The sequence below is a fragment of the Gossypium hirsutum genome, chromosome A07, assembly GCF_007990345.1.
Source record: "Gossypium hirsutum isolate 1008001.06 chromosome A07, Gossypium_hirsutum_v2.1, whole genome shotgun sequence".
In the NCBI taxonomy this organism is placed as follows: Eukaryota; Viridiplantae; Streptophyta; class Magnoliopsida; order Malvales; family Malvaceae; genus Gossypium; species Gossypium hirsutum.
This window is the reverse complement of record NC_053430.1, coordinates 94,641,249-94,658,611: the sequence shown is the minus strand read 5'-3', so window position 1 is coordinate 94,658,611 and position 17,363 is coordinate 94,641,249. Positions and strand designations below refer to the sequence as shown.

Here is a 17,363-nt window from a genome sequence, read left to right as displayed (position 1 = left end):
GCTAACTAGATTTACCTTTATCTTGAGCCTATCAATAACCCTATTGTTACACTCTGGATCGTAAGCCTCAAGTCAACTTCATATCTGAATCGAACAAAAGCAAAAGTTGTCTTATCATACCTCCTTTTATGGTTCCAATACCCGATGTAGACATTTAGCACCTCTCCATATACCATGAAAGCATCCTTCAAAGTAGACCTATGAATTCGTTCACTCACCCTGTTGACGAAAGCTGTGAAAGCACATTGTCAGTTCATCTTCCCTCAAAGTTGAGTTTTTTACGACAACAAGACTAAGAATATCGAAAGAAATAATCCTTACTATATTAAAAATATTTAAAATATGAAAAAGTCAAAATAATGAAAATATTAACAAATAATATGAAAATAAATTAAATTTAGATTTTTTTAAAATTTTATTAAAAAGTTAAATCATTAACAAAAGTAACGTTAATATACAAGGTTACAAAATAATAAAATATTATATTATATTTTTTTGGATAAGCGAAAAAAAAGAGTCAAAGCAAGAATGTAACTAACGAGGAAAGAGTTGTTTTTTTTTTTGTGTGTGTGTGTGCTTACTACGTGATTTTTATAAGTTCTTACAATAAGTATAAAATTACTATTTACAACTTGATTTTACTTTATTTATTATTTTCTGATTTTAGAAATTAAATTGACTGCTTTTGTATCAGTTGATTGATGTATATACTAAATTATGATATATGTATTGTGGTTTGAAAATTAGAATTATTCAATAAATATATTTAGAAAAAATTATATAAATAATAAATAAGGTTTTAATTGAATGGAAAAATATAAATATTAAAAATTATAAAGATTATTTTTAAAAAGAAATTATAAGAGCTTGAGTTTAAATTTTATCATGTTTTTATTTTTACTAAAAATATAAAATGACAAACACTCTCAAAATAATACAATTTATATTGTAAAAGAAACATATTTTTATCATTTAATGTATGATTGGCTCGTGACACCAATTTAATCAAATACTATTATTATTATCTAATCGAGTTAGTGTCCGATTCAATAATATTTTACACCTAATATATTATATAAAGAATTGATATAATTAATCATAGTTTTTATATTTCAACAACTTCAATGAATCATGACCCTAAGATTATCGGTCAACCCTAATTTAATTAATTGTCAACTTTTATTTTTTATTTATTTCTTATCTCCTTTTCCAAATGAGAGGATACAGTACTTGTAGCTCTGAAGTTTTAGGTCTAGCATGCCTAAAAATATTGATCGATAATTACGTTGAGAAGAATAGACATGTTGGTGAATTTTGATATTTTAATTTTTACGAGGGGACTTTTCATGCTTATTGGTGTTTGAGTGTTGATGTTGTTTCATTGTTTTCGTTTTTGGTCCTTTTCCAAATTAACACCACGAGCTACAATGATTTTACCCTTTTATTAATATATTTTGCATTTGCTGGGAAAAAAATTACTCTTGTTATGTGTTTATTTTTTAATATTATATGGGTATTATGTAGGTAAAAGTATCATGAAGTTTATTATATTAGAAGTCAGATTGCATTTTATCTCTCTACTAAAAAATGAGTAAATTAATCCCTATAGGTTAGACCAAAGAGCAATCTGATTCTTCTATTAAAAATTTCATCCAATTCTATTATTAAAAACTAGTCCATATATGTCGACATGAGGTACACATGACACACCATGTGTAACTGTCTAGTTATTCCGTAAGCCATGCTAGTTTTTAACTAAAAAGACTAATTTGCTCTTTGATTTAACGTATATGAATTATGCTTATTTTTTAAATAAAAGAGAAAAAATACGAGGTGACTCCTAGTACAGTTGCCTCCATGATACTTTTACCATGTTTATAATTGAAAAAAAAGTATATTAATATTAATGCCAAGTTAATAAAAAATTCACCCCAATATCATATTCCAAGCTTAAATAAAAAAAAACGGAATTATGTTCTTTCTTCTCATGTATGAATTTTTTTTGTATTCTTTATATTCATTTTATGATTTATATTCGAGGTTTATAGTTATTTTTTTAAATAATGTTACCTTTAAAGTTTGAACACACATGCACCAATATTGCTTGCATATAACCAACAAATGGTTAGAAAAAATGACAGTGAGTTTCTTTCTAAGTATTTAAACTGAGTTCAAATATTGAAATCATTATTGTTGCTAGAACTTTACTTAAATATCATCTTGATCTGAACAAGATTAAATTTAAACCCTAAAATGGATGGAAAAAAAATATTGTTATCATTTATGGTTGTGAATGTGATGTTTAACTCATTTAAGTAATTCAAACTAAGATCCAAATTCACTTAAACCTCACTCAAATGCTTCATGGATTGCTTTTCTTTTGTTTCCCGATCCACACCCATCAATACCACGCGGTTTGAGCCTTGAAAACCGCTTCTAAACCCTATTTGTGTAAACGATACTCGTGTTGGTACATTTATTTGTGAAAATATCATTGTGGAATCATGCCTAGACAATTTAAATTCCTAAGTAAAAATTAAATTTGAATTAGAACCCACTAATGCCTTTCTTTTTAAAATTTTAAAATTTTTTATTTAAACTCATATTTAAGATAAAAAATTGAATTTCAAATTTAGTATGAAAATAATTTTATCTTTTTATTACATATTAATAGAATAATTTTGAATAATATATTTTTAGTTCAACTCTAAATCTAAAAAAATTTAAAAATAAAATTTGAGCTAAAATCAATTACTAATATGTAATTAGTGACATAAAAGTTGCTTGGTCCCAAGTCCAACAATTTAATAGGTGTCAGATTTGTCAGTAAGTTGTAATATTGACTGCCCTCTATTTATTCCCTTCAAACACCTCTTCAGTTCCACAATCAACTCTTTTCAAGGTTCATTTACTACTCCCAATCTCTATTTCCTCTTCCAATTTTTATTTAAATATAGTTATATTTTTCATTAGTTTATGGAGTATTTGTGTTTTGGATCATTTGCAGGGCAATGGGACTTCTCGGGTTTCTTGTAGTTTTATTGCTTTCATCAATCCTCAACTTTGTACATGGTTTTCCAAGACATAACCATGGCGGCCATCATGGATATCTTGGACCCTGGATCAATGCTCATGCCACTTTCTATGGCGGTGGTGATGCTTCTGGCACAATGGGTACTGAGCATACATGAGACCCAAAACCAAATTCAAGAAACATATAGTGACATGAATTTACATTTTCGGTTTTGTGTTGTACAGGTGGAGCTTGTGGCTATGGAAACCTATACAGCCAAGGGTATGGTGTTAATACAGCAGCATTGAGTACTGCATTGTTTAACAATGGCTTGAGCTGTGGTGCATGTTATGAGATCAGGTGTGTTAATGACCCACAATGGTGTCTGCCTGGTTCCATTGTGGTCACCGCCACTAATTTCTGCCCACCGGGAGGGTGGTGTGACCCTCCTAATCACCATTTTGATCTCTCCCAACCTATTTTCCTACACATTGCCCAATACAAAGCTGGTATTGTTCCTGTCGTTTACAGAAGGTAAAAAAATATGGTGAAAGTACAATGAAGGCTCATATATTACGAGTCAAATTTTATTTTGTTTATTTTATTTAAAAAATATTAAATTAATCTCTATACATTATATTAAAGAATAAACTAGTTATTTTGTTAAAATTTCATTCATTTTTACCATTTAAAATTGATCCATATACATCAGCATGAAATACATGTGGCACGTCCTGTGTCAATATCTGGTCATTCTATCACCAACGCTAATTTTTTATAGTACAAATGAATAGAATTTTTAACAGAAATGATTAATTTACTCTTTGATTTAATGTAAAAGATACAATTTATCTTTTTTTCTGAATAGAGTGAATAAAATGCAATCTAATTCCTATTATATATAACGTCTCTATAATACTTTTACCAATAAAATGTCTATTCTCCTTTATATCAATGTCTTGAATTCCGGTCCAAGTGATAATGGAGATTAGATCTCCGTACCTCAACACATTACATTTTAACGAGTTATTGATTAAAATGTTTATCGTTTTTTTCAGGGTGTGGTGTAAGAGAAGAGGAGGAATAAGGTTCACAATCAATGGACATTCTTACTTCAATTTAGTGCTGGTCACCAATGTTGGAGGTGCGGGTGATGTTCGTTCTGTAGCCATTAAAGGATCAAGGACCAAATGGCAACTAATGTCCAGAAACTGGGGACAGAACTGGCAAAGCAATTCTTACCTTAATGGACAAAGTCTATCGTTTGTTGTCACAACCAGTGATGGCCGTGCTGTTGTCTCTTACAATGTTGCTCCATCTAGTTGGTCTTTCGGACAAACTTACATTGGTCGCCAGTTTAGGTCTTAATTACCGACTTAACCTTTCTCTCCTCTGGGGATTTATAATATAGTGGTATATTGTGATTGTTATTTTGGGGGTTATTCTAGCCATTGATTTTTGTACTATGGTTTTATCTTTAGACTTTTTAAGATGGTAAGATTTTGTCCAATTGGGAAAACTTACTATTTGCGTATTGATTACATCAAATTATTATGAATATAAAAGCTTTGTTTTTTAAAGCCAAAATGTACTTTTGCTTGTGAAAAGCTACTGCAAAGTTTTCTTTGGTTGCTGTTTTACTATACAACAATTAAATTATTATTGAATGCTAAAATGTTGATATCAATTAAATTAAGACTAAAATAGTTGGACACTTTAATTAAATTTTATTTAATTATATGCTATTTTATTTTTTTTAGCAAAATAGAAGTAGAGATTTCGTATGGTATCTATCGAACTAGGGCGGTAGCCCAGTCATTACAACAACATCATGACTATGACCGAGAACCGACATTGAAAACCTAAAATTTTAGTCGCTTAAGAACTTTGATCGGAAATCCGAGCGGTTGGACTACCAAAATCAATTGAGTGACGCTGATTGTTCACTGAAGACCCCGTCGGTGGTGAGATTTGGACTTCGTTTTGACTTTTCAAAAAGCTTTGATAGCCAGCATTGAACTCAACTTTCAAAACTTTTGCCTCATTTTGGTGGCACCGACGCTACACTGAAGTGTAAAGAAAGTATTGACGTTAAAAAAATCTATTATGCGAGTTTTGTGGGTTTTCTTTTAAGGAATTTCACCTATTAAGTTAAAAAGATTATGAAAATAATTTAAATTTAAAATTAACTATAGAAATGATGTGATTTTTATAGTAGAATTGAGTGTTGTTATTTTCCAAGAGGGTACCACATTAAAAGTACAAAAAAAAATAATAAAAAATTTGGTGTCGCCAATTAAAGCATGCAAGGATAAAACGTTTAGGAATCTAAGGAAGTAATTACCCTTTTAAGATTAGTTGAAAAAGAGTGTCCCATGAGAGTATGGTGACATTTTTTTTCTCACATTAGGTTTTGAACTACTTTTTTTTATTCATGTTAGGTCCTAAACTTGACAATTGTTACTATATTAGGACTTGGACTTGGCAACTTTTCACACATTGAGGCCTAAAATTTATTTTGGTCTAAGTGAGGCCTTGAACTTATCAATTGTTTCCATGTTGGGGCAATTGTTCTCATATTAAGGCTTAAATTTTAGGGTTTTCAAGAACTAATTTGGATAAAGAAAAGTTGAACTCTCAATATGAGAATATTTAATTACCAAATTCAGAGCCTAATTTAGACCAAAAAAAAGGTTTAGACTCAAATATGAGAACAATAATCAAGTTTAGGAACTAATGTTAAAAAAAAGAATTGTGACGTTTAGACTGTACAAATCAAGTCTTATCCATCTTTTATTTAATTACTTGGTCTTAAATTATTATTTAATGAATAATTTTCATTTTGAAGGTTAACAATTTCATTATAAGTAATGATCATATCTAGTTTTTTTTTATATAAAGTTTAAAATTACTCATAACCCTCCTCAACCTATAAATAAAGAGAATAATACACTTCAGCACACTCAAACCTACATTCTCCTATGTTGACAACAATAACCATACTAATTAAACTAATACTTAATTCACAGTGGATAACATTATTAGACTTTTGCTTGATTTTGATTGAAATTTGAAAGTGAAAAAGAAAGCATTAACACTATGCCTTGATGTTGTAAAGAAAATGCATTACAACAGAAAGCACGTTCTCTTGATCCAAATACTATTTGAAAGAATTTTCTTGTGAAATAAATTCAAGTACGTGAATTCTTCCTTTCCTTTCGACTTTTTAAATAATAAAAATTATGTATCAATTATTAAATCATTCACTCTAATATTTATATATTTTATTAATTTATTAAATTAAAAATATATATAATTTATCGAAAGAGTTACGAGAACAATATTATTAATTATGTCGAAACTATTTTTTTTGAAAACGGGAAATCGACTTTTGAAAACGAAAAGTTGGGAGTCACCACCAATCGTTTTTAATAGGGTGTGATTGTATCACCTCAAAACACAGTCGTTTTTAATAAATAAATAAATTTTTCAAAACGACGATTTTGGTCTGCGAAAATAGAAAACCGGTTCGGGAGTCAGTTACTACGAGGAAGGATTAGCACCCTCGACACGCCCAAAATTAGTACTTGATTGATTATTTAGTGTCTTAATGTCGAAAATTAAAGATTTGGACAGAGTTCAAAACGCGATCCTCCTTTTATTGGCTTTTAAAACATTTAGGTAAGTCAAATGTGTATTAAAGACCATCTCACCTCAAGGTAAAAAAACATTACATCCAGTACGTTAGGACACAACATTTTTGACCCTCAATTGTGAGCTTGCCTTTAAAACGTGCGTTTTAACCTTAAGAGGATATTCGAATATTCAAAACAAACAAAGAAAGCGAAACCCAGTACGTTAGGGCACGATTCTTCGAATTCTTTAAATACCGAACATTGCCTTTATTTTGAAAAATTTTGAGAGAAGATCAATGGATAAATGAATTAAGGACATAGATTTTTTTTAAAATGATGATAATAGACAACATGAAAATAATAATATGAGAATAATGCTAACCATATATAAATAATAAATAATAATAATAATAGTAATTAATAGAAATTATTAATAAAACAACAGTAATAATAAACACAATAATGTAATAAACATTGTGCTAATAGTATTAATAATAATATTAAAAACATGATGATAAAAAAAAATATGTTGACGATAACATTAAATATGGGGGATAATAGTAAAAAAAAATGGAATAACAATGTTAAATTAGTAATAGTGAGAAATAGTAAATAATAATAATTTGATATAAAAATGGTAACCGATAATAAACAATGGTATAAAAAAATAATATAATAAGTCTATGTATAATAGAAATTTATATTTAAAATAATTAACTTCACTTAAATATATATATATTTACATAATAAATATATAATAATAAATAAATAATATAATAATATGAAACATAACTCAAATTAATTAAATTAATAGAAAATAATAAAAAAACAAATATAAAAATAATGAGAATAAAGCTCAAATTAATTAATTTAACAGTAAAATAACAAAAATAAAAAAGGGGTTAAATTGAATTAAAAATGAAAACTTTGGGGCCAAATCAGAAAGGAAATAAAATCAGAAGTAAACTCCCTCTCTTTTCCCTTCTTTCGTTTGTGTAGAGAAAAAATGTGAACACCAAAGTAAACAAAATTGAATAATATAAAAAGTTACCTTAAAAATCTGATTTGTATTCTCTTTGATTTCGTATGTGTATTCTCTAAAAAATTCCTCCCTAAAAATTCCTCCATTTACAATAGTTTTTCCATGGTTTTTATAGCCAAATTTTACAACTTATAACAAGTAGGGTGATGGAGGTAGTGGGGGTGATGGAGGTAATGGATGGTTTAGTAGGGTGTGGGGGTGATGGAGTTAGTGGTCGGTCTAGTGGGGTGTTTAATTTGGGCTGGTTTGATTGGGCCCGGGCAGAAATTTGGTCCTACAAATCATTATAATTATATTTGGCAATGCGTAATTTTCATAACTTACCTTATTTAGAGTTAATTATATTTTTTAACAAAACAGTTGTGTCATTACCTTTGATGTATGTTGCCCCATCATTGAATATTGATTCTTAAGAAGGAACAAATCTTTAAAATTGGGTCGAATTGAATTCTATGTTTTAAGGAGATTGGATTGAATGACTTGAAAATTTTATCTTGAAGATCCATGACTTGGACTCGATTAGAATTCTTTCAATACTATTTTTCTTTTTTGCTACTTTGATGGGGTTTGAGTTAGAGCTAGCAAATGGTCGGGCTCAAGTAGGGTTTACTTCGAACTCGGATTTTTTTAAGCTTGGACCCTTTCGAACTCAAATTTTTTCGAATTTGGGCTTAGGTCGTAATAATTTATTTTACTTTTATACAATGACAACACATTCAAATTTGCCTTATAAAAAAAACATAAATTTTATATATTTAATAAAATTATTTTATATAAAATAATTAAAATACTTATTGTAGGTAAAATTTATTATTTTATGATATTATATGAATTAACGAAAATATCTTTTATTGTTCATTATTATATTATATTGACAATTGAATAATTTTTTATCTTTCTTATTAAATTTATAAACCTAATACTCATATTCTAAAATATTTATTCTAAAATTCAAATACATTATACCAAACCCTAACCCAAATAATATATTCATTATTACCCAAACTCAAAATAAACTAATTATAGCCCAAATATGAGGTCTAAAATAAAAAGAAATAAAACCCAATACCCAAATACAATTTGTAAAAAAGTTGAAGCCCAATTCAAGATCTAATTTTAAAAAATAATATTTTCTTAATATATTAATTTTTAATAATATTTTATGTATTGTTAGTTATAATTATAAACATGTATTTTAATATACTAAATTACATATAATTATTAATGCTATATCTTTTATTATAATCCATATTAATACTCAGGAAACATATTATTTCACTATATAATACTATATCATATACTATAATAGTAGAGTAATACAGACTATATTAATTATTATCATATATTATTATTTATTGTACTGGTTGAAATATACTTTAAGTCCCTATACTTTTCATACATTTGAAAGTTGACATTCCTAGAATGTTTATATCATATCATATAGTATATAATATATTAATAGTTTATATATATGCATCCATGATTAAACATTATAGTATGATGTAATATTATAGTTATGTATAATAGTAGTACATTATATATATTTGAAAAATGCGACTGGATTTTATTGAAAACTAAACAAATAAACAAAATTAAAAACTCCTTTACAACTATGAGACTAAGGCCTGAATAAAGAAAAAAAATAAAGAAGAAACAACCCAAAAAACATAAAAGGCCCAAGAGAAACAAAGAATATAAAGGATAAATGAAATAAAAAAAATTGGAAACCTAACCCAATCACTATCAAAACAGCTGGTACCCACTAACTCTTTGTCTTTTCAAATCTCTATACTAGCTTACCAACCGATAGCAAGTTCCAATAAAATCTTTCATTGCTACTACCCTTATCTTTTCATATCTTCTTTGGAGATTTCTCAATCTGGTTGCCCTGGCCTTCTCCTTTCTCAGTCGCATTGGAAATGAATGAGATCTCCAATAAAATCCATTTACATGCATGCTTTACTGTGGGGACGTATACACTGAGGTTGCGAAAACTCAACCCTTTATTCTTTTATTTGTCAAGTAATCCCCAGCAGTAAATGGATCGGTGCAGAGGAGGGCTAGACGATGACCACTGCTAGTCGTGTGTTGGTTTTATGAGTTATATTCTATTTTTTTGCATTCATTTAACATTTATCTTCGGGATTATTTTTTTTTTGTATTTAGGCTCGAATAGTTTTGGGTTTATTTCGGGATTTTAACTTGTTTAATTTTGTTGATTTATAAATGGCGACACCACAAATAAGTTTTGGAAATGAACATAAGGTTTTCGTATAATAGAATGATGTCATAACTTCCATGTTAATGAAAGGTTTTCTGAAAGTACTCTCATGTAACACTGCCAGATTCGACCGTAGCGTCTAGGCTGGGTTTGGGGTATTATAATTTATACAGGTGCCGCCATTTATTATAACTCTACAAAAAATTAATTTTTTAATTCCATGGCTAACGTAACATGTTGGTGGCACAATTCTATTTCACTCTATCAACTTTTATTATTTATTTCAAGTCATTTACTTATATAATAAGAAATTGAATTATTTTCGTAATTTATTAAAATTTTAAGATCATCCTGCAAAATTTGATTTTTACAAGCTAAAAATTCCGGGAATGGAAAAGGATTGACCCATGTGTCGGGCACTGCGTTGGCGCCAATGGTCTAACAATGAGGCGAATAAAGTCAGTCTTGTACCGCTTGTTTTTCAGTGGAAAAAGATAAGGTTATGATATAGCTTACGTAAACTTGAATACTTAGATTCAAAGAATATTACAGCTTTAATTCTATAAAAAAAAAACATAGCTTTAAGTAAGATCAAAATCAGACGTTCAATTACATCATTAATTCATTATCTTTAAGAAACTGAACTTGAAAATAAATTTATGGGAGCACCCATCACGAGTCAATAGATGATAAAAACTAAAAAGAAAAAAACATATTTATTTATATAACATTATACGGAAATAAAAATGTTAGTAGGCAGATAAATGACTATGAGTGGTCGGAATTAAGATAAGGTCGTCTTTCCTTCTCGCAGTCAAGCCAAATGTTTCAGACATATCCAAATTTTCATGCGGTAGTCCACTTGGAAGCTCCCAATCAAAATGGTAAAGCAATTTTGCGAGAGGCAACTCAATGTTCGGAAGCGCAAATGATATGCCTGGACACATCCTTCTTCCTGCACCAAATGGGATATACTCCAAATTTGTTCCTTTGAAATCACAGGAACTATTTAGGAACCTTTCAGGATAAAATGTCTCAACTTCACTCCAGTACTTAGGATCTCTTCCCATAGCCCATGCATTGATTATGACTTTGGTCTTGGTAGGTACTTGGTAGCCATTGATTTCGCAATTCTCTCGACTTTCTCTTGGAAGTAACAGAGGAAATGGAGGGTGTAACCTCATGGTTTCTTTGATAACTAATGCCAAGTATTTTAATTCATTAAGACTTGCTTCATCCACATCTCTTTTTCCATGACAGACCTGTCTTACCTCATTTTGTGCCTTTTTTAGCACCTTTGGATTTCTCAACATTTCTGCCATTGCCCAGTCTACGGTTGTTGATGATGTTTCGCCCCCTCCACCGAAGATATCCTGAGATTATATGAGCCAACATTACTTCAAGCTGATGATAGATTTGCTTTTCAATAAAGTTATAAGCTTTGAATACTAACCCAAATGATTGCTTTGATTTCCGTGTCAGTAAGGGAAAATTCAAGATCACCATGTTGTTGAGCCTTTAAAAGAACAGTAACCAAGTCTTCCTTGGCTTCTCCTTCACCTATTCTTCCTCTCTTCAGGCTGGCTCTGTGTTCATTAACGATGCCTTGAAGTATCTCATCACTCTTCTCACGGAGAGCCTCAGCTTTCTGTCTCACTCCACTAATTAGCTCAAGCAATCCAAAAGAAGGGTACAGATCTGCTAGACCGAATCCAGAAGACAACTTTATTATTTCATCTATAACTATTATGAAAGAGTCTCGGTCCTTGCATGTGTTACCGAATGCTGCTCTTGATGTAATATCATATGTTAACGAAAATATCTTCTTGGTGAGATTGATTGGCGACCCTTGGTTTGAAGATATATATTTCACAAGACCTGAGACTTCCTCTTGTCTGATTGATTCAAAGGATTGCACTCTTTTTGCTGTTAAAAGCTCCACTGTGCAAATTTTTCGTAGTTGTCTCCAATAGTTGCCATATGGTGCCATGACAATATCCCTGTAACCATAAGTAATCACATTTGCAGCAATCATATAAGGTCTATCAACGAAGATAGTGCCATGTGTTACCAAGACCTCTTTGGCAATTTCTGGTGATGAAACAACGATGGTGGAAATTTCACCAAGCTGTAGGTGGATTAAGGGTCCATGTTGATTGGCCAAATCTGTGAGAATTCGATGAGGTAGTGAGCCAACTAGCTGATGTAAGTTGCCTATAAAGGGTAATCTCCATGGCCCTGGTGGCAGTTTCTTGTTCGAATCAATGGCTTTGATTTTCTTTACTATTTTAACTATGACCAACAAGAAGAACAAGGAAGGCAGCAAGATAAGCAAAGAGGGAAAAAGAAGCAGCTCCATTGATATTGGAGTATAGGATTTTTAAGGTCTCTAGTTGTTTTAGAGGGATTTATAGGAAAGGATGATGATTGTAGCTAACTTAAGGAGTTGTAATAGTTGAGGGTTGTCAGTTCCATAATTTAAACCCCACCTAGCAGGGGTTGTTCGTAAAATATTCATAATTTTGATATTAATTTAAATTTATTAAATAATACTAATAATAGGGCTTTTTATCAAAATAACTTAAATAATTTAATTAAATATCAAAATGACTCACTTTTTAATTAAACACGAAAATGACTCTAAATCTACAGTCAAAGTTGGTGGAGCCAAATTATATGGCGCCACCAACTTGCCACGTCAGCAGGAAGTATAAAAAAATTAATTTTTTGGAGGAGCAATGTAGAATAGCGTCGCATGTATAAATATAAAAGAAATACTGTAATTTCTAGAAAATAGGAGACTTCAAAACAATTTTCTATTTTCTGATTGAGCCAATTTAAATAGGAGTCTTCTGGTTTTTTTACTTTTTTTCTTTTTATTTTTTTTAACTTTTGTCTTTTTCTTTAATTTTTTTAAAGTTTTATATTTTTCTTATTTTATTTTGTTTATTTATTTTATTTATTTTTTGTTATTAATTTTAAAAAATTTGAAATGTATATTTGAAATGTTTTATAATATATATTTTTTAAAAATTTTAAATATATATTTGAAATTATTTCTAATAAATTTTAAAAATTAATTTTTGAAATTAATTTTTCTAAATTTTAAATATTATTTTTAAATATTAAATATATATTTTAATAATATTTAAACATTAAAATTTTTAAATAAAAAATTTTAAAAAGGTTTAAATATCTTTAATATTAACAATTTTTACATAGAATTTTTTAAATTATTATTATTAGTTATTTTTAAAGATATTTAACCATTTTTAAGCTTTTTATTAAAAATTTTAAATGTTTAAATGTTTTATATTATTAAAAAATAAAAAAAATAATAAATTTGAAAGATCATATCTTTTAAATGTTTAAATTTTTAAATAAAATTTTTAATAAAAAATTTAAAAATGGTTAAATATCTTTAAAAATAATTTAAAAATAATAATTTAAAAAATTCTATGTAAAAACTGATATTTTTAAAGATATTTAAAGCTTTTAAAAATTTTTATAAAAATTTTATTTAAAAATTTTAATGTTTAAATATTATTAAAAATATATTTAATATTTAAAAAAATAATATTTTAAATTTTAAAAATATATATTATAAAAATATACATTTAATTTTTTTTTAAAATTAATAACAAAAAATAAACAAACAAAATAAAATAAGGAAAAATATGAAACTTAAAAAAAGAAAAAAACTAAAGAAATTAAAGAAAAAGACAAAAGTTAAAAATAAAAATAAAAAAATCAGAAGCAGCATGTCACGTCTGGTGGTGGCGCCATTTAAATTGGCTCCACCAGAAAATAAAAAATTATTTTGAAGTCCCCTATTTTTCTAGAAATTGCAGTATTTCCCTTATATTTATACAGGTGGCGCCATTCTATATGGCTCCACCAGAAAATTAATTTTGTTATGCTCCCTACTGATGTGGCAAGTTGGTGGCGCCATATAATTTGGCTCCACCAACTTTTACTATAGATTTAGGGTCATTTTCGTGTTTAATTAAAAAAGTGAGTCATTTTGATACTTAATTAAATTATTTGAGTTATTTTGATAAAAAAAAGCCCTAATAATGGAGGGTTCTTTCTTTTTCGGGTTTTTTATAAAAATAACTCAACAAATTTAATTAATTATCAAAATGACTCATTTTTTTAATTAAATACAAAAATGACCTGAAATCTACCGTAAAAATTGGTGGAGCAAAATGATTTGGCGCCACCAACATACCACGTCAGCATCCATGAAAAAAAATTAATTTTTTGATGGAACCATATAGAATAGCACCACCTGTATAAATAACATAAAAATACTGCAAATTCTGGAAATATGAGAGACTTCAAAATAAATTTACCATTTTCTGGTGGAGCCAATTAAATTGGCACCACCAGATTCCCCTTACACCTTGCCACTTTCCTTTTTTTTTAACTTTTTTTAATTTTCTACATTCGTCCTTTTTTTAAGTTTTGTTTTTATTTTTATTTTATTTTATTTATTTATTTTCCTTATTTTTTATTATTAATTTTATAAAATTTTAAATTTATATTTTAAATATTTTATAATATATATTTTTTAAATTTTAAATATATATTTTTTAAATTTATAATATTATTTTTTAAATATTATTTTTAAATATTAAATATATATTTTTAATAATATAAAAACAACTTTGGAACTAAAATTGTTTAAATATGATTTTTCTAACAACTTTGGAACTAAAATTAAAATAACAAGATAACTTAATTAAACTGATATTTTTCCTAAAACGAGTTAAATTATTAATTATTTTTGAAACTAATTCGAAATTATTTTCTAAAAAGTGAATTTTACCAGCTCTGGCTGTAACACCCTTGTAGCAGGCTCAATTTGTCCGGCCCACTATGAACCCAAAAAATAAAAAAAAACCAAAATATAAAAAAAATAAAAGCCCAAATTAAATTAAAGCCCAAAATCCGAAATAATTCATTACAATTTTCACCAGACCCAAATACAAGTTTTTAGCCCAAATTATTACCCAAGCTAAATTTAATTTATAGACCCAATGGCCCAATTTCGAAATTAGCCCAAATGGCCCAAGCAAATTGAAACTTTTGGAACCCTAAGGTGCCTTTCCCTTGTGTCGTAACTGGTTTCCAGCAGCTTCCACCAAACCGCTGCTGCCTCCGTACCAGCCCCACATGTGTCTTCATGCCTCATCCCACGTGCGTCACCACCTCTAGCTGGCTCCGTTCGTACCTGCAACAGAATACACGAGAAACAGAAATGACAGCAAGGAAATTGGATTTTTTTGATTTATTCTTATTTTTTCTTCTCTTCGGCTATAAAATCGAATGTAATCTGTAAAAATGGGGATTACGAAATACTAGATACAAAAGAAAAAGCAATGAAAAACTAAGGTGATTTCATATTTATTTTTCCGTGTTCTGATTTAGTTTTTTTTTCTTTGTTCCTACATATAGATTTTTCACAGAAAAATAAGGAGAAAGGGACTTACCTTAATGCTGGCTCCTTCATGTCCTTGCTTGCTTCGTCGTAATCAAAGCTTAAGCGAGGATCTTGAAGCTTCTGAGTGGACTCGTGGTCTAACAAGGCCAAATTAGGCCTTCATGCGATGTTCATTTGCCGAATATGGGGATAGATCGGCAGTTGAAAGATGTCCTAAGTTCGACCGAATGAATAAAGGGGAATAAGCTTTAAGTTTTTTTTTATTTGCTTTTAAGTGGATGAGTGTTAATTTTAGGGTTTTCTTTTCCTTTCTTTTGATCTGGTGTTAACAAAGTGAAACGGTGCCGTTTGGAAACAAAGATCCGCGCGTTGACCCGTTTGGAGGCCCGGATCCGCTCCTTTTCACCTTGAAAGGTCAATTTGTGCGACGAGTCCCTCCTATCCTGCATTGATCTGTTTTTCGGCCTTGATTATGTTTATTTGTTTTTACATTTTCCCTGTGATTTACGTATTGCTGCAATTTGGTCCTTGTTTAAATGCAGCGTTTCAAAGCTTGGGATATTTGTATTTTAGATCCCTGACCATTGGTGCATGTTTCATCTTAGTCTAATCTTTGGTTTTATTAATTTTATTTGTTTATAAATTGTCCTCTTAATCTTATTTTTATTTCAATGGAGTTTTTTTAATTTATGTTTTATTCATTTTTATTTAAGATTTTATTATTTGTTTTTAAAATTATCTTAACATAGTTTTTTAAATATTGCTTTAATTTGTTTTTTCATTCATTTGTATAATTGTTTCTTTAAATTGTTCTATTATGTAAAATTTCTATTTTGAAATTTTCTTTATACATGTATTTTTGTTTTCAAAATTTATACATTATACATTATATATTATTTTAAAAATTATATTATACATTATTTTTTATATATAGTGTTGATTTCATATTATTTTATGTATATATCACTTCTTGAATTTAATTACATAAGCTAGCTCGTTTAAAGAGCCTACTTTATTATATAATATATATATTAACACTTTCATCTCTTATTTTTATACATATATATATTAATTCTATTAAGTTTTGCATTTTATGTATGTTATCAATTTTAATTCAGATTGTTTTGTATTTCATTGATTTCAAATTTTATTTTGAATTCCCTCATGTTGCCTATTTTTAAAACTTTTGTACATATAATTTAGTTTAAAATTACATACATGTATTGGTTTCAATTTTTTTCCCCTTCATTTTTTTTAAATTCTTTTATTACCCTTCAAAATTTGTTTTACATTTTATTAATTTTCCATGTAAATGTTATAAAATATATATTTTCGAAAAAGGAAGTTCATTAGGCTTTGATTGTTAATATTACTTCAATATGAAGGGATGGGAGGTCATTATTGTATATGTCAAATTGTATGTTCGCATTGTTATCTTTGTTATTCAATAGTGTAATTTTATGTTGAATTCACATATATTTGTGCTATGCTTGATACCATGTTTTGTCTCCCACGTATTTGGGCCCAATTTTTAATTGTTTTGTTCTTTTATATCCCAAACGAACTAAATAAATGCATTTTGAGCGGGTTTCATAATTGTTTATTGGAAAATTCATTAAAACAAAGGCAATGTTCAATATTTGGAAACTCAGGAAGTCGTGCCCTACCGTACTGGGTTTCGATTTTTCGTTGGACTAAATAATTGAACATCCCTTTTGTAATTTTCAACCTAAGAGCTTTTGGGAGTAAAAAATCAATCGTGTTTTCAAAGGTATAAAGGATCGTGTCCTATCATGCTGGATGTGATGCTATATACCTTTGAAATGAGAGAATTTTGACGACCAACTTGAGCCACTCAAATGTTTTAAAAGGAACCATATTTCAACTTTTTTTAAAAACCTTAGACATAAGGACAACACTTAATCAATCTGGTACCAGTTTTTGGGCGTAGTGAGGGTGCTAACCCTTCTTCACACGTAACCAGCTCCCGAACCCTTTTTTTTTAA

The 17,363-nt window shown here is 28.5% G+C and overlaps 2 protein-coding genes and 1 long non-coding RNA gene across 3 annotated transcripts; 1 reads left to right on the top strand and 2 right to left on the bottom strand.

Moving 5' to 3' along the window:
- Nucleotides 1-2,980: 2,980 nt before the first annotated feature.
- Nucleotides 2,981-4,634, top strand: LOC107955509 (expansin-A5). Its single transcript, XM_016891301.2, has 3 exons — nucleotides 2,981-3,174; nucleotides 3,259-3,547; nucleotides 4,072-4,634. Exons 1-3 carry the CDS (start codon nucleotides 3,012-3,014, stop codon nucleotides 4,379-4,381), a joined length of 762 nt encoding a protein of 253 aa, XP_016746790.1. The 5' UTR covers nucleotides 2,981-3,011; the 3' UTR covers nucleotides 4,382-4,634.
- A 5,886-nt stretch (nucleotides 4,635-10,520) lies between these two features.
- LOC107955510 (desmethyl-deoxy-podophyllotoxin synthase) lies at nucleotides 10,521-12,432 on the bottom strand. The gene is made up of 2 exons (XM_016891302.2): nucleotides 11,365-12,432; nucleotides 10,521-11,284 (listed from the first exon to the last, which is right to left on the bottom strand). Exons 1-2 carry the CDS (start codon nucleotides 12,268-12,270, stop codon nucleotides 10,661-10,663), a joined length of 1,530 nt encoding a protein of 509 aa, XP_016746791.2. The 5' UTR covers nucleotides 12,271-12,432; the 3' UTR covers nucleotides 10,521-10,660.
- Nucleotides 12,433-14,824: 2,392 nt separating this feature from the next.
- On the bottom strand, nucleotides 14,825-16,046 carry LOC107955512 (uncharacterized). The gene is made up of 2 exons (XR_001699995.2): nucleotides 15,407-16,046; nucleotides 14,825-15,147 (listed from the first exon to the last, which is right to left on the bottom strand). It is a non-coding gene; the product is annotated as an uncharacterized lncRNA (long non-coding RNA).
- Between the last annotated feature and the right edge of the window lie 1,317 nt (nucleotides 16,047-17,363).